General features: G+C 67.8%; 1 protein-coding gene across 1 annotated transcript in view; it reads left to right on the top strand.

The window, feature by feature from the left end:
* Window positions 1–24,238, top strand: part of SND1 (staphylococcal nuclease and tudor domain containing 1) — a 144,548-nt gene that overhangs the window by 84,381 nt on the left and 35,929 nt on the right. Inside the window, exon 16 of the mRNA XM_068942523.1 lies at window positions 17,133–17,242. Coding sequence (XP_068798624.1) covers window positions 17,133–17,242 — 110 coding nt within the window. The remainder of the gene's footprint in view (window positions 1–17,132; window positions 17,243–24,238) is intronic.

A 24,238-nucleotide genomic window follows, 5' to 3' on the forward strand; every position in this document is an offset into this window, starting at 1 on the left:
TTTGCAATCCGGGGCAGCGGCGTCGCTGCCCCCCCCACCCCGCCCCGGCAGGGGTTTGGGTGGCTCCTGCACGTTGCGACGCGTTTCGGCATTGCTGCTCTTCCCCCTTTGCGCCTTGTCGCCGTGGGAAGCGCCGCGGCGGGCGCCCCTCTGCCGGGAGCGGGGCCGCTGCGGGGCCACGTCCTTAGTGGGCCCCTGTCCCCATCGTCTTCCAGCACCAGGAAGGTCTTGGGACGAGGGGGCTTGTTCACGCGCCGGGAGGAGGGCGCGTGCGTTTGCGGGCCTGCAGTGGTTATTGTAGTCGTTTCTGCAGAAACGCTGAGCAATTCCCCCGCCAAATTTGCGGTGCGTGTTCCAGCCAGCGCTGAGGCCAGGACGGGGGCTTCCCAGGAGCACCGCGGCTCTGGAGGGAGCACTGGAACGCGCTGCTTTCCAGGCTGGCAGCAGGACGAGGCAGACCCGTGGCTGGTGGCCCCGGGGCCGGGCCGGCGCACGCCCCTGGAAGAGCTCCGGGACAGGGAATCCCGTTGCTCGCCAGAGCGGCGGTTTGCAGAGCCTCCTCCACCTGGTGCCGTGTGGGCTCCTGGATCCGTCCACGGGAGACAATGTGGGGCGCCTCATCTCCCGATCCCGTTTCTATGGCAATAACCATGTATACAGGATGACCCTGAACGCTGATCGCTCACAACTCGGTTATGAAAAATTCAATAAGCGTATAAATAGATCTTATACGGGGATAAAAGCACCAAGGTTTCTGTAAGCAACAGCTCTTGCAGCTTCCACCAAGGGCGTATTTATGTGGGGAGGAGAGCGTGGGGGCTCGGGGAGGCTCTGTCTCTCCTGTTGTGCCCGGTGCCTGGGAGCAACGAGTCTCCCGGCAAAGCAGGCGTTAGCGCGGGAGCAGCTCCCTGCTCTCTGCCTGCGTGCCGGGGCCTCCTCTGAGCTGCTGCTTCTCCTCCTTCCGAGGCTTTGGAGGCCATCGAGCATCTAGAGAGACTCGGGCAGGTTTGGGGAGCAGAAGGGGCCGCGCGTGGCCCAGGAGGTCTGGGTCGAGCTCCCGGAGCGTGGGTGGCGCACCGAGCCGCCGGCTCGCTCCCCCTCCCCTGGCTGGCTCTTGCTCTTGCCTTGAGGGAAGCGTGTCCTAAACCTGTCCTTCTCCGTGTGCTCGTGCGTATAAATAGGCACACAGCCTTATTTATAATTAACTATTCTTAAAGTCAGCAGCAAAAGACAGGGAAATGAGACTCCCCCTTGCCGGAGACTGATACATTAAAATTTTAAGAAGCGATAAAACTCCCACGTGCGCGGGAGGAGGAATTTATATATATTTAAATATTTTTGTTTCAAGGCGGCTGCCGTGGCGTTCGGCCCCGTTGCGCGCGCGGGAACTCTCCCGGCTTCCTCGGAGCGCCGCGGCGGTGCGAGCGCCCGCCCCGGCGCGAGCTCCGGGTGTCGGGGTGGCGAAGGGGGCCCCGGGCGGCCGGCGGCCGGTCCCCCCCCGCTGCCACCCCGGGGCTCCGGCTCGAAGCGCCGCCGTTCCCGCGCTACGCCGGGCGCCCTCGCCGCGTTGCCGTTTCTCGGCCAGCCGGAGGGGAGGAGCGGCGGTTCCCGCGCCCCGAAGCATCGGCCTCGAAGCCCCCTCCTCCTCCTCCTCCTCGTCCCGCTGCTGCTGCTCGGCGAGCGGGCAGCCGGCTGCCCGCCGGGGCCGGGGCATCGGCGGCTGCAGCAGGGCGGGCGCCGGCAGCACCTCCGGAGCGGGGCCGGCTTGGCAGCGCTGCCCGGCCCTGGCCGCCGCTCGCGGGCCCCGGCCGCCGCGCCGCTCTGCTCCGAGGGCAGCTTGCAGCGGAGCGGGGAGGCGGGGGGCGAAGCGACGGCTCCGGGGGCAGCGCGCTCGCCGCGACTTATATTTAATCGCCGTTGCTGTGGAAACCGGCTCGCTGTCGCCCTGCTGCAGGCTCCGACTTGGCTCGGAAAGCATCCCAAAGTGGAAAACGGCTCCCGGGTCCGGCCCGGCCCGAGCCCCCCGCCGGGCCCCGGCACGCCGCCCCTCCGGCCTCCGCTCGGCCCTGCCGGGATCCCGGCGCTGCTGGCGCGCGGCGGGGAGCTGCGGCTCGGATGTCCCTCCTGCGCCGCCGAGCAGCCGCCCCGGCTCGCGGCTCCATCCCGGCACGCGGCTCCATCCCCGGCACGCGGCTCCATCCCGGCACGCGGCTCCATCCCCGGCTCGCGGCTCCATCCCCGGCACGCGGCTCCATCCCCGGCTCGCGGCTCCATCCCCGGCACGCGGCTCCATCCCCGGCTCGCGGCTCCATCCCCGGCACGCGGCTCCATCCCCGGCACGCGGCTCCATCCCCGGCTCGCGGCTCCATCCCCGGCACGCGGCTCCATCCCCGGCACGCGGCTCCATCCCGGCACGCGGCTCCATCCCGGCACGCGGCTCCATCCCCGGCTCGCGGCTCCCATCCCCGGCACGCGGCTCCATCCCCGGCTCGCGGCTCCCATCCCCGGCACGCGGCTCCATCCCCGGCTCGCGGCTCCCATCCCGGCACGCGGCTCCCACCCCGGCTCGCGGCTCCCATCCCGGCACGCGGCTCCCATCCCGGCACGCGGCTCCCATCCCGGCACGCGGCTCCCATCCCCGGCACGCGGCTCCCATCCCCGGCACGCCGCTCCCATCCCGGCACGCGGCTCCAGCCCGGCACGCGGCTCCCATCCTCGGCACGCGGCTCCATCCCCGGCACGCGGCTCCATCCCCGGCTCGCGGCTCCCATCCCGGCACGCGGCTCCCATCCCGGCTCGCGGCTCCATCCCCGGCACGCGGCTCCCATCCCGGCACGCGGCTCCCATCCCCGGCACGCGGCTCCCATCCCCGGCACGCGGCTCCAGCCCGGCACGCGGCTCCCATCCCGGCACGCGGCTCCCATCCCCGGCTCGCGGCTCCAGCCCGGCACGCGGCTCCCATCCCTGGCACGCGGCTCCAGCCCGGCACGCCGCTCCCATCCCCGGCACGCGGCTCCCATCCCCGGCACGCGGCTCCATCCCGGCTCGCGGCTCCCATCCCGGCACGCGGCTCCCATCCCGGCACGCGGCTCCCACCCCGGCACGCGGCTCCCATCCCCGGCACGCGGCTCCCATCCCCGGCTCGCGGCTCCCATCCCCGGCACGCGGCTCCCATCCCCGGCTCGCGGCTCCCATCCCGGCACGCGGCTCCCATCCCGGCACGCGGCTCCATCCCCGGCACGCGGCTCCCATCCCCGGCACGCGGCTCCATCCCGGCTCGCGGCTCCACCCCGGCTCGCGGCTCCACCCCGGCTCGCGGCTCCCATCCCGGCACGCCGCTCCCATCCCGGCATGCGGCTCCCACCCCGGCTCGCGGCTCCCATCCCCGGCACGCGGCTCCCATCCCCGGCACGCGGCTCCATCCCGGCACGCGGCTCCATCCCGGCACGCGGCTCCCATCCCGGCACGCGGCTCCCATCCCCGGCACGCGGCTCCCATCCCCGGCTCGCGGCTCCCATCCCGGCACGCGGCTCCATCCCGGCTCGCGGCTCCACCCCGGCTCGCGGCTCCCATCCCGGCACGCGGCTCCCACCCCGGCTCGCGGCTCCATCCCGGCTCGCGGCTCCCATCCCCGGCACGCGGCTCCCATCCCCGGCACGCGGCTCCCATCCCGGCACGCGGCTCCATCCCCAGCACGCGGCTCCATCCCGGCTCGCAGCTCCCATCCCGGCACGCGGCTCCCAGCCCCGGCTCGCGGCTCCCATCCCGGCACGCGGCTCCATCCCGGCTCGCGGCTCCATCCCGGCACGCGGCTCCCATCCCGGCACGCGGCTCCCATCCCTGGCACGCGGCTCCAGCCCGGCACGCGGCTCCCATCCCCGGCACGCGGCTCCCATCCCTGGCACGCGGCTCCAGCCCGGCTCGCCGCTCCCATCCCGGCACGCGGCTCCCATCCCCGGCTCGCGGCTCCCACCCCGGCACGCGGCTCCATCCCCGGCACGCGGCTCCCACCCCGGCACGCGGCTCCCATCCCCGGCACGCGGCTCCCACCCCGGCTCGCGGCTCCCATCCCGGCTCGCGGCTCCCATCCCCGGCACGCGGCTCCATCCCGGCACGCCGCTCCCATCCCCGGCACGCGGCTCCCATCCCCGGCACGCGGCTCCATCCCCGGCACGCCGCTCCCATCCCGGCACGCGGCTCCCATCCCCGGCACGCGGCTCCCATCCCCGGCACGCGGCTCCATCCCCGGCACGCGGCTCCCATCCCGGCACGCGGCTCCCATCCCGGCACGCGGCTCCCATCCCCGGCACGCGGCTCCATCCCCGGCACGCGGCTCCATCCCGGCACGCCGCTCCCATCCCCGGCACGCGGCTCCCATCCCCGGCACGCGGCTCCCATCCCCGGCACGCCGCTCCCATCCCGGCACGCGGCTCCCATCCCGGCACGCGGCTCCCATCCCCGGCACGCGGCTCCCATCCCCGGCACGCGGCTCCATCCCGGCTCGCGGCTCCCATCCCCGGCACGCGGCTCCCATCCCGGCACGCCGCTCCCATCCCGGCACGCCGCTCTCAGCCCCGACACGCGGCTCCAGCCCCGGCACGCGGCTCCCATCCCCGGCACGCCGCTCTCAGCCCCGGCACGCGGCTCCATCCCCGGCACGCGGCTCCCATCCCCGGCACGCGGCTCCCATCCCCGGCACGCGGCTCCATCCCCGGCTCGCGGCTCCCATCCCCGGCACGCGGCTCCCATCCCCGGCACGCGGCTCCATCCCCGGCTCGCGGCTCCCAGCCTGCCTCGCCGCTCCCATCCCGGCTCGCGGCTCCCATCCCGGCTCGCCGCTCCCATCCCCGGCACGCGGCTCCATCCCCGGCACGCGGCTCCATCCCCGGCACGCGGCTCCCATCCCCGGCACGCCGCTCCCATCCCCGGCACGCGGCTCCATCCCCGGCACGCGGCTCCCATCCCCGGCACGCGGCTCCAGCCCGGCACGCGGCTCCCACCCCGGCACGCCGCTCCCAGCCCCGGCTCGCGGCTCCATCCCGGCACGCGGCTCCATCCCCGGCACGCGGCTCCATCCCCGGCACGCGGCTCCCATCCCGGCACGCGGCTCCATCCCCGGCACGCGGCTCCCATCCCGGCACGCGGCTCCATCCCCGGCACGCCGCTCCCATCCCGGCACGCGGCTCCCATCCCGGCACGCGGCTCCATCCCCGGCACGCGGCTCCATCCCCGGCACGCGGCTCCCACCCCGGCACGCGGCTCCCATCCCGGCACGCGGCTCCCACCCCGGCTCGCGGCTCCAGCCCGGCACGCGGCTCCATCCCCGGCACGCGGCTCCATCCCCGGCACGCGGCTCCCATCCCCGGCACGCGGCTCCCATCCCGGCACGCCGCTCCCATCCCCGGCACGCGGCTCCCATCCCCGGCACGCCGCTCCCATCCCGGCACGCGGCTCCCACCCCGGCTCGCGGCTCCAGCCCGGCACGCGGCTCCATCCCCGGCACGCGGCTCCCATCCCCGGCACGCGGCTCCCATCCCCGGCACGCGGCTCCATCCCCGGCTCGCGGCTCCCAGCCTGCCTCGCCGCTCCCATCCCGGCTCGCGGCTCCCATCCCGGCTCGCCGCTCCCATCCCCGGCACGCGGCTCCCATCCCCGGCACGCGGCTCCATCCCCGGCACGCGGCTCCATCCCCGGCACGCGGCTCCCATCCCCGGCACGCAGCTCCCACCCCGGCACGCGGCTCCCATCCCCGGCACGCGGCTCCCATCCCCGGCACGCGGCTCCATCCCCGGCACGCCGCTCCCATCCCCGGCACGCCGCTCTCAGCCCCGGCACGTGGCTCCCATCCCCGGCACGCGGCTCCCAGCCCGGCACACGGCTCCCATCCCGGCACACTTATCCCACCTGCACGCATCTCCCGCCCCGGCACGCGGCGCCCGTCCCGCTTGCCTGTGGGATTATCCAGCTCCTCCGCTCCCTCCCCCGGCTCTTCTCCTGGGAGATTTTCCCCATCTACAGCTTTCTAATCAAGCCGTATGCGTTAATTATAGGCTAAAGAGGTAGGTAACGTGCCAATTAGCATGGAAGATGCTGTGCCACTTCTGTCTTGCCTTGCCGCCGACGCTGCACATCTGGTCGCGCCTTTGTTCTGGGGCTCGCTTGGCTGGTTTTCCCCTCCCCTGTCGGGGTCTCGTCCCGGCGCGGGGGCTTCTCCCCACGCTGCAACTGCCCTTTGCAAAGGGCCAGCGCCCGGCCCGGGGAGCCGGGCGCTTGCTTTAGTTGCTGAGGTTGGTGCGGGGTAGCTCCGCAGCCTGCCCGGCCCTCTGCGGCGGTGCCCGGCCGGCGGTGCCGCGGGCCGTGCCCTCCGCCAAGCGAGGACGCCCTGCCCGCCTCCCCTTCCCAGCGACTCAGCGCGGCCGGCGGCGTTTCTCCCGCGGGCCGGCTGCGCTGTCCCGCGGCGCGGCGGCGGTGCTCGAGCGTGGCCTTCGGGAGCTGCGCCCGCGCCGCCGGCGCCTGCCGTGGCGAATTGCACTTTTCCCCTGCCCAAGCCAAACTCGGTTATTGAAGCGACTTTAAGGAGCCCTGTGCAAGCCCTTGCAAATTATTCAGTTGAGCAGCTAAGAAAAGGCCGGATGCCTCCGGGGGCTTGGTGGCTTCCAGGCCTGGGCATGGGCCGGGGGCGGAGGGGAGGCGCGCCGGGAGCGGGCGCGGGACGGCTGCAGCCGCGGCCGGGGCACCCGTTCTCCGCGTGCCCCCGCGCGCCGCCGGCCCCGCCGGCTCTGCCCCGCTGCGGACGGGCAGCGCCGCCAGCGCCACTCTTGGTAACGGGCTAATTGATGAATTGCCAAAGTAATTGCATCATATAGAATAATGCGCGTGGCTGATCCGAAGTAGCAGCAGGGCAGAGGAGCCGGGAGCTTTCGGGCAGTATCGATTCCTGGCCGCGAGCCCGGGGCCGGCTGCAGAGCGGCCGGAGAAGTGCTGCCCTGCTGCCCGCAGCAGCGATTTTGGTTTTTCCCGCCCCGTGTTTTGCTGCTTTGGCCCGGCGTGCCGAGGAGCGAGCCGCGCCGGGGAGGGAGCGGGGTCCCGGCCGCAGCCACCCGGCCGGGCGCACCGGGGCCTGGCGCCCCGTCGCAGCCCGCCTGGCGCGTTGCGGCTCTTGTCGTAAATCACTCCTGCGCCTGTTTCCCTGTCCGCGGGGCTTCAGCCCTGTCCAGGCGCGTGGTTAGCTCCAGAAATAAGATAAATATCTGTATTTTATCAATGCCTCTTTTTTTTTTTTTAAAGTCAAATGCAAATGAGCGTCATAAAGAGAAGACAGGTCCCTGGTAAATGTGACTTCAGGGACGTTCCCAGGGGACTTTCCTGCCGTCTTCCCAGCTAAAATATATACGTTTGAGCGCTATAAATATGTGCAAATACAGAGGCGCTGATTTAATCCCGAGCTGCCTTTCCCCAGCGAGACTGCGGGCGCGGGGGCTGCCGCCGGGGTGCGGGCAGGGGGCGCGGGCGCAGCGCCCAGCTCCGTCGTTCGCAGGAGGGCTGCCCTGCGCCCGCGGAGGCCGCTGCCCTTCGGCACGTGCGTCCTGCCCGGGGCCGTGCGTTATGCGCCGGGCGGTTCGGGCTGCCGCCTGGTGCTGCCCGAAGCCGGCCGTTCGGGGTGCCCGGGCAGGACGGGGCACATCTGTACTTTGGGGGGGGGGGAAGCGGGCAGAAGGGTGGTTTCTCCCCCAAGTCGCACCCGCGCTGCAGTGGCGGGGCACAGCTGCAGGTCCTGCGCTCGCCAACCTCTCCGTCCGGGGGCGACCCTGCAGCGGGCCCTGCTTTGGGCACCGGCGAGCGTGCTCTCGTCTGCTCTCGTTCGGCCTCGAGACCTCCCCCCGTCCCCTCCAGCCTGGATCCCCCTCCGATGCTTGGCCAGGTTACGGCAGCTGATGCATTTTTAGCTTGATTTTTCTGATGCATTTTTCTGATGCATTTTTAGCTTGATTTTTCTCTCCTAGCCTGTTTCTCCGCCCCACAGCCGAGCGGGGCTTTTGCAGCCCGGCAGAGGAGCGCGCCGCGCGGGGCGGCATCGCCCCGGAGCAGCCCGGCGGCCGATGGGGCTGGTTGGTCCTGCAGCCGCCCGGCAGCGCGGCCCTGCTGCTCCCTCCTGCTGCAGAAACGCAGCCGGCGGGGTCCCCGGGGGTCCTGCTCCGCGGAGCCGGGATGGGAACCAGCCTCCTTCCGCTTGCACCCGGAAACCAGGCGCTGCAGCTGCTGCTGCGGCTGCGGCTGCGGCTGCGGCTGCTGCGGCTCCTTTTGGGGCTGGGCTGGCGGCGGCGGCCCAGAGCCCTGCCTTGCCCTCTCGCCCAGAAATAATCCGCCAAGACAAACAGAAACCGAGGAGGAGGCAAAAGCCAATGCCGTTGGGTCCTGCAGCCCGCTCCCCTTCCCTTGTCCCCTGCTCCCCGCGGGCCGCTGCTCCAGCCCCGGCGGGTGGGAGCCTGCAGCTCGCCCACCCTCCTCTTCCCCCAGGCCGGAGGGGCGGCCGGGCTCCCGGGTCCGCGTGTGCCGAGCCCAGGTGTCCGCCCCACGTGCCGAATAGAAGACGGCGGCTGAGCTTGAGCTGTGCGTTTGGAGGGAGGGGAGGGTTTCCTCGCCGCTCTGTGGGCGGCCTGGGTTTTAGGAGACTGCTGAGCTCACGTGGCTCCAGGACCTGGAGCTCGAACAGCAAATGGTGCAGACGCGAGGTCAGGACGTGGTGACCCCAAGTGCTGCAGACGGGCAGTGTTGGGATGTGGTGACCCCACCTGCTGCAGGTGTGCAGTGTTGGGACAGGGTGACCCCAACTGCTGCAGATGCTCCATGTTGGGACGTGGTGACCCACATGCTGCGGATGCTCAGTGTTGTGATGGGATGACCCCAAATGCTGCAGACCTGCAGTATCAGGTCACAGTGGCCCCAGATGCTGCAGATGCTCACTGTTGTGTTGGGATGACCCTAAATGCTGTGGATACACAGTGCTGTGATGTGACGACTCCGAATGCTGCAGATGAGCAGCGAGGGGACGTGGTGACCCCAAGCGCTGCAGATGCTCGGAGCTGTGCTGTGATGACCCCGAATACTGTGAACCTGCAGTGCTGGGATGCAGCAGAAGTGTAGCTGTTTGCCAGGGCCGAGGCAAGCCCAACGTGTGGGTTAATTTTTTGATCCCCAGTGGTGAGTGCGTAGGGAGCCTGGCCTGCCGCACCAGCCCTGGCCAGGCAGCCATGAGGTCCACCTGCAGCAGAGCGCGCGCCGGCGCTCGGCAGTGACCCGACGTGCTCCAGCTCTCCGAGGGGAGCCCAGCGCACCGCGGGCCGGGGCTGCTCTGCAGCTGGGCCCCTCACGTGCTTCGCTGCCTGGCCGAGCCGGCTCCTTCTGCAGAGCTTTGGGGTTCCTCTGGGACGGGAGATATTTCGCGGTGCCCAACCAGCCTGCACCAGACCACCGGTGGCCCCTTCGGACACGAGCAGTGATGCTAATGCCTCTAACGAGGTCTCGCGTCGGAAATGTTTCATTCCTTGCGCACGCTGTTCTGGAGAATATTTACTGGTATGTTACGACGTGTCATTAAAACCAAATGACAATTGTCGGAGTAAATGAGCAAAGTACATTGGAAGATGCTTTTTCATTTGCTCCTAGCCGTGCTCGCTGCACAGCTAGTCCGTCAAGTGTCAGTAGCCCTCAGCTCTGCAGGGACGGAGGAGGGGAGGCTGCGTGGGCGTCCTGGCCCGTCTCCATTGGCCTGGGCGGCTCCGGTTGCTTTTTACGGCAGATGTGCTGCGCGCGGGGTTGTCGCCTTTTGTGGACCGTGCCCCGTTGTCCTCTTCGGCCGGGCCGCAGGACGAGGCCAGGCGCGGGTCGGGGCGCGAGGCGCCCGCGCTGCAGACCGGCAGCAGCTGCGGGGCCAGCGCCTGGGACGCCCCTCTCCGCTTCCGCAGCCCTTTTCCGGGGAGCGCGGTCCTTCCCGCCGGCGCGCTGGCGGCCGGGGCGGCTCGTGGCTGCTCTGCCCGCCGGGGAGGAAGCGGCCCCAGAGGCTCCAGCTGCTCCCTTCCCGCCGCCGCGCAGCAGCCAGGATTTAGCGCGGGTCTTAAACATTCGGGTCTCGCTTCGGCGTGTTGTCCACCATCATCGGTGGTGGACACGAGCCAGCAACGTGCCCTTGTGGCCAAGAAGGCCAAAGGCATCCTGGGGTGCATTGGGCAGAGTGTTGCCAGCAGGTCGAGGGAGGTGATCCTGCCCCTCTCCTCAGCCCTGGGGAGGCCTCACGTGGAGTGCTGGGTCCAGTTCTGGGCTCCCCAGGACAGGAGAGACATGGCGCTACTGGAGAGAGCCCAGCGGAGGGCTACTGAGATGATGAGGGGACTGGAGCATCTCTCCTAGGAGGAAAGGGCTGAGGGAGCTGGGCCTGTTCAGCCTGGAGAAGAGAAGATTGAGAGGGGATCTCATCAATGTGTGCAAGTATCTGAAGGGAGGGTGTCAAGAGGACGGGGCCAGTCTCTTCTGCGTGGTGCCCAGTGACAGGACAAGAGGCAACGGGCACAAACTGAAGCACAGGAAGTTCTGTCTGAACATGAGGAGAAACTTCTCCTCATGAGGATGTGAGGGTGACAGAGCACTGGAACAGGTTGCCCAGGGAGGTGGTGGAGTCTCCTTCCCTGGAGATCTTCAAAACCCGTCTGGACGTGATCCTGGGCAATATGCTCTAGGTGACCCTGCTTGAGCAGGGAGGTCAAACTAGATGATCTCCAGAGGTCCCTGCCAACCTCAACCCTTCTGTGATGCTGTGATTCTTTCCTGTGAGGGTGACAGAGCACCGGCACAGGTTCCCCAAAGAGACTGTGGAGTCTCCATCCTTGGAGATCTTCAAAACCTGCCTGGATGTGATCCTGGGCAATGTGCTCTCGGTGACCCTGCTTGAGCAGGGGGTTGGACTGGATGATCTCCAGAGGTCCCTTCCAACCTCAACCCTTCTGTGATCGGGCGGCTTCGTTCCAGTGACTGATGCTGCCGCGGGGCTTCTGTCCTGCCTTCTGCTCGGCTTTTCTGTTTCTCCAGAAGTCTATAAACTCTGCCGGAGATCAGTCTCGTGCGTTGAGCGGGAGGACGGGGCGTCGAGCTCGGCTCGCGGCCCGCTTGCCCCAGGTCGTAGCGCAGCAGAGAGGCGGCTCGGAGAGGGTCGCCCCGCCGGGCTGGGTGCTGCACAGCTGCTCTGGGGGGACGTTGGTGCTCGGGCGGCGCCGTCCCCCCCCTGCGCCCCCCAGCTCCCACGTCGGGCCTTGGGCGACGCGATGGGCTGCGCTGCGCGGCCGGGCGGCACGGTCGCCCCTGCGCTGCGAGGAGTCACCTGCAGCCAAGCCTCTGCCCGGGAATGGGTGCGGGAGGGTGCCTGGGGGGGTGCAGGGGGGAGTGCCCAGGGTGGGTGCAGGAGTGGGTGTGGGAGGGGTGCAAGGGTGGGTGCAGGGTGTGGGTACAGGGATGGGTGCAGGAGTAGGTGCAGGGTGGGTGCAGGAGCTGGGTGCAGGAGTGGGTGCAGAAGTGGGTGCAGGGCTGGGTGCAGGGGGGAGTGCCCAGGGTGGGTGCAGGAGTGGGTGTGTGGGGGGGTGCAAGGGTGGGTGCAGGGGGTGGGTGCAGGGATGGGTGCGGGGGGGGTGCAGGGATGGGTGCAGGAGTAGGTGCAGGGTGGGTACAGGAGCTGGGTGCAGGGCTGGGTGCAGCGGGGATTGCCCAGGGTGGGTGCAGGAGTGGGTGTGGGGGGTGTGTGGGGAGGGTGCAAGGCTGGGTGCAGGGGTGGGTGCCCAGGGTGGGTGCAAGGGCTGGGTGCAGGGAATGGGTGCAGGGGTGGGTGCAGGGAGTGAGTGCAGGAGCTGGGCGCCTAGGGTGGGTGCAAGGGCTGGGTGCAATGGCTGGGTGCAGGGCTGGCGGAAGGGAGTGGGTGCAGGGCGGGGTGCAGGCAGTGGGTGCCCGGGGTGGGTGCAGGAATTGTCTGGCCTGGGTGCCCGTAGGGGTGCAGAGCCTACTCGGGGTGGGTGCAGGGGCCGCCCGGGGCGGGTGCCGGGGCTGGGTGCCCGCGGCGGGTGCCGGGGCCGCCCGGGGCGGGCGCTGAGCGGCTGAGCCCCTCGTGGCGCGGCCGGGGGCAGACGCTGAAGGCACGGCTCTGCTTTAGCGCCCGCAGCGGGAGGCTGCTCGGGCGACGGGCGCCCGTCTCGCGGCCGCGGGGCCCGCTGCCCGCTCCCGCCTGCGCTGCCCCAGCCTCCCGCTGCAAAAGCCCCGGCGCCTCCCGCCCCGGGGCGGGCAGGGGGGGCAGGCATTATATCAATGCATCCCCCCTACATGTCGCAACGCGGGGCTGGCTTGGGCGCGAGCCCCTGCCGGCCGCGAGCGCGTTAGGGAGCCGGGATCGGGGCCGGGGCCGGCGGCGGCAGCGGGGGGCCGGCTGCTCCATCCTCATCCTCGGGAGCCGTCGCGCTGCTCCTGCCAGCCGGAGGATAAGGGGCAACGGGGCAGGAAGTGCACTTTCTTTCGGGGCGTTTCTGCCGTGTCCCAGTTCGTTTCCTTCGGCGTGCTTTACATCCCCGCGGCATCCCCAATAACGGGGCGCCGAGCGGCGTGGGACGAGGCCCGAGCGCGGCGTTCCCGGCGCCGGGGCTCGCTGCCCGGGAGCAGCGTTTAGCCGGGGTGATTTAGTAGCGGAGTTATTTTGAGACCCTGGGGGAGAGCGGTGGCAGCCGTGCACTGCGGTATTTCGAACCGCATCCCTCATCTGCACGGATTCATGCATTACCGCTTCCTGGGAAGAGCAGCGGCAGCACGTCTCTGGCTTTCTTTGGGTTTTTTTCAGTGCTGTGTAACTTGGAGGGGTTTGCGCCGGTGGTCACGGCTGCCGAGCGGCCCCCCCGCTCCTCCCCCGGTGTCGGATGGCATATTGCTGGGGTTGATCGTGCTCGTTTTATGCCTTTTAGTCTTTCTTTCCAAAAGCGAGCTTCGTTCTTGCGGTTTTTAGGAGGCGTCGGAGGCAGGGAGAGCATCCAGCGAGGCATCCTGAATTACTGCGCAGGCTGCTCAGGCTGCGAAGTTGGTGCGTGCGCGAACCTCGGCTGGAGGTACCCTCTCCGCAGCAGGCTCGCCTGGCTGCCGAGCGGGGCCGCGGGGCGCTAGCTGGCCTCCGAAAACGCTGGGCTTGTCATGGTTTTTTTTTTTTTTTGATTTACGAACTTGGACACTCTCTCGGCTACTCCTTCCAGTCGCTTCCTTAGACAAAACCCGTTTCCCCGCTTGCCGCAGCTGGAGGCTCTGAGCGCGCGAGCCCCCCGCGCCGGCTCCTGCCCCAGCCCTCTGCTCCCGCTGCGGAGGCGGCGGGAGGAAAGGCATCGCTCGGCCAGCTCTCACTTCTCCCTTTTTGAGTGCGGTTGCTGGAGCATCCCCCCTTTACTGGGGAGGGTTACGGCTAATTTGCAAGCGGAGGCGGGCTGGCGGGGAGGCCGCAGGCGGCCGGGGCAGGGCGGAAAGCGACCCCGGGGCCAGTGGCTTTCGGGGTTCGGCCGAAAGGCTTGTTTCCTCCTGCTAATAAAAGGGCGTTGTTTTTTTTTTTTTGTCGGCTCCGGCGAGGGGCTGCCCCCCGGCCCCCCGGCTCCCGCCCGCCCCAGCGCTTCGTTACCGGGCTGCCGCTTCCCGGCTCGTTAGCGGAGAGCGCTGGCTTGCCCGCTCTTCCCCCCCCCAAATTTGGCGAGGTTTGCAGAAACCCTGCTTTCCCGCCCCGCTCTTGGGGCTGGGATGCAAAGCCGGGGCGGGCGCTGCGCGGGGCCGGCAGGCCGGAGGGAGAAAAAGTTGGGGGGGGAAATGGGATTTTTGTTGCCCGGCCCGGGCTGGCTGGCGGGTCGCCCGCCGTTGGCAGCGCCCTCCCCGGCGCCGCTCGTCCCGAAAACGCCCTCTTCTCCCATGATTGCCCACGGTGGATGGGTTTAATTTCGAGTGATTCAAATCACCAACCTCAACCGTGATCTAAATCAGCGAGCAGGAAACCTTGATTTAAATCGATGCTTTTCATCTCCTGCATTTGCACTTTTCCCCCTGACTTTTTGCAAAGAAAGGTTGGCTCTCATTGCCGGGGAATAGGTAAAACACGTTGATTTGCAATTGAATGTAGCGCTTGCGGAAAGCCCGGCGCTTACTGCAAGCCGGGAGGTTATGCCCGAGCCGTCTCCCTCGAGCGTGCGCGCGCCTGTCTGCGTACCTGAACGTATGGGTGTTTAAGCAATTAGAGCTTACCAGCCATTTATTCAGATGCTCAATTTTTATGTTTTTGTTATATAGCAGTGAATGATATATTTCCTTTTTACTAGACGGTTATTAATTCTTTACTCTTGACTTGTGTCAAGCTGTATTTGAATACAAGTCAGCACTTCATTAATGTGCAAAAACAGCGTTTTTGAAAAATTACTTTCCTCAGCCTGCCTTAAGCGCGGCGCCTGCAGAAGGAGCGAGGAAGCGCGTTGGTTTGCCCTGGAGACGGATGCGTGGGGGCGGGAAGCCCTCGCTGCGGGAGCCGGAGCAGCCAGGCGCCCTCATTTCCCGCGGCGGCTGCCGGTGCCGGCGGCAACTGCCCGCTTTCCCCGTTCTCCTTGAATGAGCCGCGGCCCTCGTATCTCCGCAGCCCTTCGGAGGAACATTCATTTAAGGCTGGAGCGGGGGGTGTATTTTAATCCTGTCGCCTTTGCTCATACCCGGCCTAAAAGCGTTTGCACGTTGTCGCGTTTCTGGTAGTTCCTGAAAGTGCCACCGTTCCTCGTGCTCCGATGGGCGAACACGGCGCCGGGTGCCTCGCGCGGCGGCTGGTCCGGGGCCGTCCATCCGCGGGCTTTGGAGTTCTCCTCCGCTTAGCTCTTAGTTTTTTTCTAGCTGAGACCTTGGTAAAAGACTCACGCAGAGAGGTTTCTGCACTCGGGGATGTGGATATGGGAATTTAGGTCCCGGGGTGTCCGGCAGCTCCCGAGGCCGAGCAGGACCCGCGGCTCCGGGCCCCGGCGAGGGCAGTGGAGCGCAGTGATTGCTGCAGAGCGCTGCCCTCCTCCCGGCCCCGGCGCAGGTCTCCCGCTGTTTCCTTCCTGTTTTCCCTTGCGCGACGGGGAGCCTCCTGCTTTCCGAGAGCAGCCGCTGATGCTGGGGTCGCTGCCGCCGCTCTGCGGGGCTCGGACGGGACCCTGCTCTCTTCCGGAGGGAGCCCAAAGCCCAAACCGGGGGGAGCTGTCCCGGCCGGCCGTGTTCCCGGGGAGCTGCCATCTGCTCCAGGGTTTTTTTTGCTCGTGGAGGACCAGGCTCTTTTTTCCTTTTTTTTTTTTTTAGTCCAGGGACAAAACAACTTGAGCCAACACGGCTACAATTTTGCATGCTTTTCCATGCCAAGCGCCAGCACCCCGGTGCCTTTCAGCTCTCCCCTCCGCCGCCGGCGCCTGCTCCTGCCTCCGGTCCCCGAACGCGGCTCTGCAACAACAGCGCCGTTGGCATCGTCATTCCCGCGCCGGAGCGGCAGGACGGGAGGGTTTGGGGAAGGGGAGAGGGGGAAGCGCAGACCCCACGTCCGTGGGGTGCAGAAAGGCGGCGTGGGCTGCGCGGGGGGACGGGTGCAGCAGCCTGCAGCTCTCTGCACGTGCTGCTCCTGCGCTCGGGGGGAAACTTGCAGGCAGCGCGGGGCTCGCGGCAAGGAGCCCAGCGGCTTTTGCTCCCGTCTCTGCGAGCGTTTCCGCCCGGGATTCCTGCTTTCTGACCCCCCGTGCTGTGACTTCCCTGGTTGGGGACAGGGGTGGATGACGGCTTCAGCTGTCTCTCATCGTTAGCCGATTGGGTCGAGTGTCAGGATTATCTTCACTATATATTTTTTCCCTCCCGCATCCCTCGCTGCGATTTGAGAATTACTGCTCTGCTCTCTCCCATTATAAACTAACCGGCCCGACCTCCGCTCAGTGTAATTCTTGGCACTTCATTAATAACAAATTATGTAAAATAAAATTAATAATGCAGCACTTCCCAATGTAATCGCCTGCGCCTCCGTGGCCGCGGAGCAGGGCGGGCTGCGGGAGCGCTTCGCGCAGGACGGCGCCGGCTCGTCGCTCCTGTTTGCAAGCGGGGAAACTGCGTCGGGGCGCGGCGAAGCGGCGAGGCCACGGCTCGCAATTCTCCCGCCGCGGTGTCGCCCGGCTTCAGCAATTTTTACTAAGGACTGACAAGATCGGGGAGGGGGGGCAGAGCTGGCTCTGGACCTGCCTCCGTGGCTGTAATAACCCAGCGGAATTAATACCTGCTCATCAGCAGCTCTCAGTCAGCGGTGGCGGCCCCGGCGGCTATTAACGGTGATAAGCGGCAGGCTCGTCGAGGCAGCCGGGAGCCGGTCCGCGCGCTGGCTCCTACGTCCCCAAAACACGAGGGCCCTGGCGCCCTCGCTGCGCCCATGCCCCCGCAGCGCTGGCGGCCGCCGGGCGCTTCCCGGACCGCGGCGTCCCTTGGGTGCAGCCCGGCTCGGGGCGTCCCAGCCCGATTGCAGCCCGGGGGCCCCCCAAACCGGCCGGAGACCGGCTGCAGCAGGGAGAGAGGCCGGGGTGCGCCGGAGCGCGTGCCGGGGGGCCCCCGCGCCGCGGCTCAGCCGCCGCGTCTTCTGGCAGGGCTTCCTCCGCTGAACACTGATTTCGGGGGTTGCGTCCCCCGCCGCCGCGTTTCCGGCTCTTACTGCTCCTGTAAAGGGTGTCGGAGGAGGCTGCGGGGGCAGCGGGCGCCCGGCGGCCCTGGCCCGGCTCCTGCCTGCAGCCTGGCGGCAGCCTGTCTCGGGCCGCGGTTTTGGGGCAGACCCAGGCGAGTTGGGCGCGGGCAGCCCCTGCGCCCCCCCAGGCTGCCCTCTTGCCCCCAGGCGAGAGCCGGGGCCGGCGCGGAGGGGCTCGGCGGGACGCCCCTGCCCCGTTGCAGCCCCGCGGCCGGCCGGGCGCCCCGCCGGCGTGGGCAGGGGGGAAACCGGGTGCATCGCCGCGAAGCCGCTTTTCGGTTTGTGCAAAGCCGTCCCCAAGGGGTCCGCGGCCTCCGAGCGCGTGCCCGGCGCCTCACTCTGCTCCTCCGCCTTGCAGGTATCGAGTGTCCCCGCGGCGCGAGGAACCTGCCGGGGCTGGTGCAGGAGGGCGAGCCCTTCAGCGAGGAGGCCACGCACTTCACCAAGGAGCTGGTGCTGCAGCGCGAGGTAGGGGAGCCGCGGCGGCGGGCGGGGGCGGCGCGGCCCGGGGCTCTTTCCGCCCAAAATTTCCGCCCCGGGGTCTGGAGAGCAGGACTGCGGGCGCCTCTTCCGGCGGCTCCTGCCTCGGCCTCGGCCGGGGAGGCAGCAGCTGCTTTGGGCTTTCGCGCCTCCTCCTCCTCCTCGCCGGCGCGCGTGTTGATCTTTTATGCCTCGGAAGTGCGGTTCTCCCAGGCATCGCTGCTGTTCGGCTGGGGGATATTTAGGTATCCGCTTCGCCTCGTTGCCTTTTGTTCCGATTCCCAGCCGTTAGCTTTGAATTGACTTAAGGACCAGTTCTCTCAAACTCCGTCAGCCCAGTCTCCCTTAAACTCGTTTCACGCGTCCTCTGCGACAAGCAGGGCCGGCTTCGGGGAGCGGACGGGCCGCGGCTGCCGCCCCGCAGCTCCCGTTCCCGACCCGAGGTCTCTGCTCGGCGCGCGGCCGTCGGCTTTGCAAGCTGTCGGGGGCGCAGCAGGAGCTGCAAACCCCGCCGCGCGTTGGCGCCTGCCCGGGGAGCCGGCCCTTCAAACCGTGAGCGACGAGCAGGCTGTTTGCACGGCTGCGTGTAGCAAGCCTGCGAAACCCACCCAGCCCCTGCTTCCCGGCCGCGCGGGCACAAAACCCCGACGCGCTGGTCATTCGCGCTGGCACGCGTCCTTGGAGAAGCAAGCTCCCCGGGCTGCCCCGAGGCTGTGCCTTACTGACAGCCGCCGCAGCCCAGCTGCCCGCGAGCCTGTCGGCACCGCAGCAGCAAATGCTCTAAGCAGCACCCCCAACCTCCCTCCCCCCCCCCCCCCCCAAAATAGAGCGGTGCCGGGTGAGCTGGACGTCGGGGTGAGTTTTGCCCTTCGGTTTCAGGCAGCTGTCCGGACGCTGCAGGCGGCGGGGCAGAGTGATGCTTCGGGGGGGTGGACAGTGGGGCTGTGCACGCGGGTGCCGCACGGGTCCTTGCAGTGGTTTGGTGCTGGCCCCGGCTCTTCTGGCCTCTCCTCTGTGCCGTAAGCGTGTGAACCGCCCCCCAGCAGCGTTCAATACCCTTCTGATATCAGTTGTCTGATAGCTACTACAGTGCCCTGTAGCTGATGGCTGCTCTAGCCACGGTAGCCCATCCCCGACTGCAAAGTGCCTTCCTGGGAACTGCCCGGCGCCTCTGCGTGCCGCTCATCCGGCGTGCGATACGCGCGTCCGTCTGTCCGCGTGCTGCAGCCGCGGGCCGTTCCCCTGTCTTCCGCGCCGCACGTGAGAGCGCATCCGGGCCGCGGCGCGGCGGGAGAACGGCTGCGGTGCAGAGGCCGCCGGCAGCAAAGGGGCACACGCGGAGCCCGGCAGCAGCAGCCTGGTGCAGCGCAGCGTGCAGAGGAAGGGGAGCCGGGGCCGCCGCGGCAGCCGGCAGCGCGGGCTGCAAACGCGCCCGCAGCGCAGCTGCCTCCGAGCGGCCAGGCCTGGGGCCGGCGTGCTGCCGGCGGGCCAGGGTCAGGCCGGGCCATGGCAGCGGCGAGTTCAGGCCCCGCTGGTCGCGTAGGTGGAAAAAAAATGATCTAAAGTGATGGCCTTGGAGGGCTGCTGGGCTCTGAGCGAGCGGCTGCCTCGGCAGAGCGGCGCTGGCAGCACGGCCAGGACCGCGGGAGGCCGGCATCGATGAGGGCTGGCCTCAGGGGCCTGCTGGGGGGCCCAGCGTTCCTGGCGTCCGGGCTGCTGCCCTTGCCGAAGAGGCAGCTCCAGAGAAGCGAGGCACCGAGGGGAGCCTGGCCGTGGCACAGAGCCGTGCCCCCGGCCAGCGTGGCTGAGCTGCCCCTCTCTTTGGCGGGGGGAAGCACTGCGGAGCCGGCTGCATTGCAGGCTGCAGCTGCATCGCATGCCGTGGCCACATCGTGCACTGCAGTTGCACTGGGCAGTGCAGTTGCATTGCATGCTGCATCTGCATCGCACGCCGTGGCCACATCGTGCACTGCAGTTGCACCGGGCAGTGCAGTTGCATTGCATGCTGCATCTGCATCGCACGCCGTGGCCGCATCATGTCCTGCAGTTGCACCGGGCAGTGCAGTTGCATTGCATGCTGCAGTTGCATTGCATGCTGCGGAAGTGTTGAGCGCTGCGCTTCCCTCGCCCCAGGAGAGTCTGCCTCCCGCCAGGGCTGCCCTTCAGCCGTAGAGCCCGGGACGGGGGGACACCTTTCCCTGTGCTCCCTACCTGACCAGGGTGCACAGGGCCATTGCGGTGTCTGGGCGCCTCTGAGCAGAAAGTGTGCGCTATCTGGGGGGAGTTAGAGTGGATTTAAATCTTCTGCAGTAGTTTCATGCCCTTCCTTGGAGCTGTCCCATGTAGTGGATGCCTAGCGGATGCAGGGTGGATGTATAGTGGATGTGTGGCAGATGCATGGTGGATGCACAGGGCATGTGTGGCAGATGGACAGCTGGTGTGTGGCAGATGCATGGTGGATGTACAGTGGATGCGTGGCAAATGCATGGTGGATGTACAGTGGATGCGTGCCGGATGCATAGTGGATGCACCAGGGATGTGTGGCAGATGCATGGTGGATGCCCAGGGGATGCGTGGCAGATGCATGGTGGATGCGTGGCGGATACGTGGCAGATGCATGGTGGATGCACAGGGCATGCGTGACAGATGGACAGCTGGTGTGTGGCAGATGCATGGTGGATGTGTGGCAGATGCATGGCGCATGCCCAGCACATGTATGGTGGATGCACAGTGAATGCATTTGGTATGCATGGTGCGTCCAGCAGCTGCAGTGGATGTGTGATGGCTGCACAGTGGATAAGTGGTGGATCCGTGGTGGATGCCCAGCAGATGCATGGTGGATGCTCAGGGGATGCGTGGGGGATGCATGGTGGATGCCCAGGGGATGCGTGGCAGATGCATGGTGGATGTCCAGGGGATGCCCAGCAGATGCATGGAGGATGCCCAGGGGATGTGTGGCAGATGTGTGCTGGATGCTCAGGGGATGCGTGGGGGATGCAGGACACATGCCCAGCAGATGCCCAGGGGATGCGTGGCAGATGCATGGTGGATGCCCAGGGGATGCGTGGCAGATGCATGGTGGATGTCCAGGGGATGCCCAGCAGATGCATGGAGGATGCCCAGGGGATGTGTGGCAGATGTGTGCTGGATGCTCAGGGGATGCGTGGGGGATGCAGGACACATGCCCAGCAGATGCCCAGGGGATGCGTGGCAGATGCATGGTGGATGCCCAGGGGATGCATGGTGGATGCCCAGCAGATGCATGGTGGATGCATGGTGGATGCCCAGGGGATGCGTGGCAGATGCGTGGTGGATGCCCAGGGGATGCATGGTGGATACCCAGCAGATGCATGGTGGATGCACAGTGGATGCCCAGGGGATGCGTGGGGGATTCATGGTGGATGCCCAGGGGATGCGTGGCAGATGCACGGTGGATATGCAGTGGATGCGTGCCGGATGCACGGTGGATGCCCAGGGGATGCGTGGGGGATGCAGGGCGCACGCCCAGCAGATGCACGGTGGATGCGTGGCGGATGCCGGAGTTGCCCGGGGAAGCAGCACCCGACGCAGCACCTTCGCCGGCTCCGGCGCGAGGCCCGACCTCAGGCTGGCTTCCGGCAGCGCGGGCAGGGCCCTTGCTCGGAGGGAGCAGCAGATGACCTTGCGTGGCCTCAGCTAATACTAATTACATAAATAGCCCTGCAGGGGAGTAGCTTTGTCTTCTGAGAGGAAAAGCTGTAAATTGCTTTCTTTTGATCTGCTGCAGGAGAAAGTGTCGCGGCGCCCCGAGGAGAGCGGTGTGCTGGGCACCCCTGGCCGCAGCCCGGGCGGGGGGACGGGCAGCGGGCAGGCGCTAGCCAAGGCGGCTGGTCCGGGGGGCCGGTTGGTGCCTTTCCTGCCCGCCCCGCGGGGCCCAAGCGCCGAGGCGCGGCGGGAGGGCCAGGGCCGAGCCGAGAGCCGAGTCCCGGGGAGCCGGAGGCAGCGCGCGCTGCTTACGGGCTTTGAAGCGTTTAAAGGGATTTGTCATGAACCTGTCTGCTGTCTTTGCCTCCCCCTGTTTTTAATGTGCGCTCATTAAGGTCTCTCGATATTAAAATTCACTAACTCATGCAACTTCTCTGATTGAAACTTCCATGTCACCAGAGCGCAAGATCCATTTCGTGTAATTACGCTGTGATTCATAATTTCAATATAGGATAAAAAATGCCCTCCGCAGCCTTTAGCCATCTCCCTGAATGATTGTCAAGATAAAACCGTGCGATTTATGCGCAGATGACTTTGCTCTTCCCTGCCTTCACCGCCCTTCCTGCGCCGGCTCTGTTTGCACGATCCCGTCGCTGGGGTTTGTGATCCGTCGTTCCCTTTAAATTAGCGTCGTTTCCGGGCTCCCGTCTGCATCTCCCGCGGCTGCTGCTGCCCTCGCCCCGGGGCGGCGGGGAGCCGGCCGCCGGCTGGCGCGGGGCCCGGGCAAGTTGGCCTGAGCCGTCCGGGCCGAGCGCGACGCTCCTCGCCTCGCTTTGCTGAACCCTGCCGTTGCCAACCTGCGCTCGACGTTTCCGCTCATCCGCAGCCTCGGGATCGCTCTCGGCTCCTGCGCGTGGGCGGGTGATTCACGCGGAGGAGCCGCCGAGCGCCAGCCCGCGGCGTCTCGCCCCCCCCCCTCCCCACCCCGAGAGAGGTTTTGCAGCCCGGCGGTACCCCGGCTCGGGGCCGGGGCCGGCTCCGGCGTTCGCAGGCGCCGCGGCGCTCGGGAGCGCTTCTCTGGTGCCCCCGGGCTCGCCGCGGGGATTTCTCCTCCGGTTCGTGCCGCCGACGCAGCTGCCTCTGCAACGGGGCTGCAGCGCCGGCGCAGCGGCCGCGGCAGCGCCAAGCCTGTCCCCGGGCCGGCGGCTGCTCCGGTCCCGCGGGCAGCGCCTGGAGGAGCGCCCCCCGCTCCGGCCGCCTGCGCCCTCGGGGCTGGCGGGACTGGGGCAGGACTGGGGGGAGCTGGGCCGGGAGCAGGTCGGCCGCTTCTCCGGCGCAGAGCTTCGGCAGAGGCGGTGCAGCGCTCGTGTGTGCTCTGCGTCGTCGCCGTGCCCGGGGCCTGGTTTCCGCCTCGTGCACCCGCGCCGGGTCCCGGTGCCTTGTGGCCGCGGCTGCTCCGCAGCCCCGGGCAGGGAACGGGGCAAGGGACAGGCCGGCAGAGCCCGGAGTGGGGCAGGTGTCCGGACACCTCTGCGTGACCGTGGATGCAGCTGCAGCTGCTGATGTGGATGTGGATGCAGGTGCAGATGTGGATGTAGGTGCAGATGTGGATATGGATGCAGGTGGAGATGTGTATGTGGATGCAGGGGCTGATGTGGATGTGGATGCAGGTGCTGATGTGGATGCAGGTGCTGATGTGGATGCAGGTGCTGATGTAGATATGGGTGCAGGTGCAGATGTGTATGTGGATGCAGGTGTTGATGTGGATGTATGTGCTGATGTGGATGTAGGTGCAGATGTGTATATGGATGCAGGTGCAGATGTGGATGCAGGTGCAGATGTGTATGTGGATGCAGGTGCAGATGTGTATGTGGATGCAGGTGCTGATGTGGATGCAGGTGCAGATGTGGGTGCAGGTGCAGATGTGTATGTGGATGCAAGTGCAGATGTGGATATGGATGCGGGTGCAAATGTGGATGCGGGTGCAAATGTGGATGTAGGTGCGGATGTGGATATGGATGCAGGTGCTGATGTAGATATGGGTGCAGGTGCAGATGTGTATGTGGATACAAGTGCAGATGTGGATATGGATGCGGGTGCAGAGGCAGGACGGTGTGATCAGCTTTGAGGCTCAGGAGCCGGGAGGTCGTTCCTGCTTGCCTTAGCACCTTGCACCGCGCCGTAGGTTGGCTGCAAACCGCTGAGCTGTATCTCAGGGGCGTCGTTCTGCTTTCCCAGCACATCCTCAGGGCTTCTGCTTTAATCGGAGCTCACCTCTGTGCGCCAGCCAGGGCTTGTCACATCATTTTCCGGTGGCTCGCCTGTGTCCCTTGTGCCCCGTCTCGCAGGGTCTTGCCCACCTCTCCCCTGTGGCAGGCGGCTCGCGGGGCTGCTGCCTGCCTGCACGCGCCTTGGGACCAGCAGCGGTGCAGGCGCTATAAGGACGCTCAGTAATAATTGCTGCCGCGGTTGTGGGGACATCGGGTATGATCCTCCCCAGCGACGGGCGCAGCGGCACGGGAGCTGTCGGAGGTCTGCGGCGGTCGTGGGCATCCGGCCACGTGCGCCCGCTGCAGCCCGCCGGCGGGGCCGGCCGCGGGTGCACGGCGCGCGGTCGAGGCGAGGGGGCCAGCGGGGGCTGCCGCGGGTGGGCGGCCAGGCGCAGCTCCTCTTCTGCCCTCTCCCGCAGCCCGCTGCAGCCCCGCGGGACGCGCCGCGGGGCACCTTGCCTCGCTGCCCGCCTCCGCTTCTGCCTTTCTCCCCGGCTGCGATTCTTCTTTGTGCGCTGGCCCCGGCAGTGTTTTTTCCCCATCTGGCCTCTATGCACGTTGAATTTCGATGGGGCGCCTCTTGCGCTCGGGCTCTCATAAAAGCCACAGCTGTCTCGCGCGCGCTCCCTCTGCTCCGCAGCAGCGCTGCACGAAGGCAGAAGGGCGGCGGGTCTCGCTGGCGCTCTCCTCCCGCCGCGGCCGCTGCGAAGGCGCCTGCCTGGAGCCCTGAAGCTCCGAGCCCGCTTCCCAAAACCCGCCGGCCCCCGGGGCCGCGGGCATCTGGTTTCTCTCATGCTCTAACCAGAGGCACTTAAAGGCGGCATGGCGCAGCGGCGAGGAGTCAGGAGCCTGGGGTTGCCCTCCTCCATCTGAGAAAAAGCGCTGGGCAGGGCGTGAGGGCAGGATGAGCCGGGTTCGGCCTTTCCTGCCTCTCAGCCCCAGGTTTGTGACAGAGCCAGGAGGTGGGGACGGGGCGGGGGGACGGCAGCGTTGCAGGACGGGGCGGTGGGACAGCACCGTTGCAGGACGG

The sequence above is a fragment of the Struthio camelus genome, chromosome 1 (assembly GCF_040807025.1).
Source record: "Struthio camelus isolate bStrCam1 chromosome 1, bStrCam1.hap1, whole genome shotgun sequence".
Taxonomy (NCBI): Eukaryota; Metazoa; Chordata; class Aves; order Struthioniformes; family Struthionidae; genus Struthio; species Struthio camelus.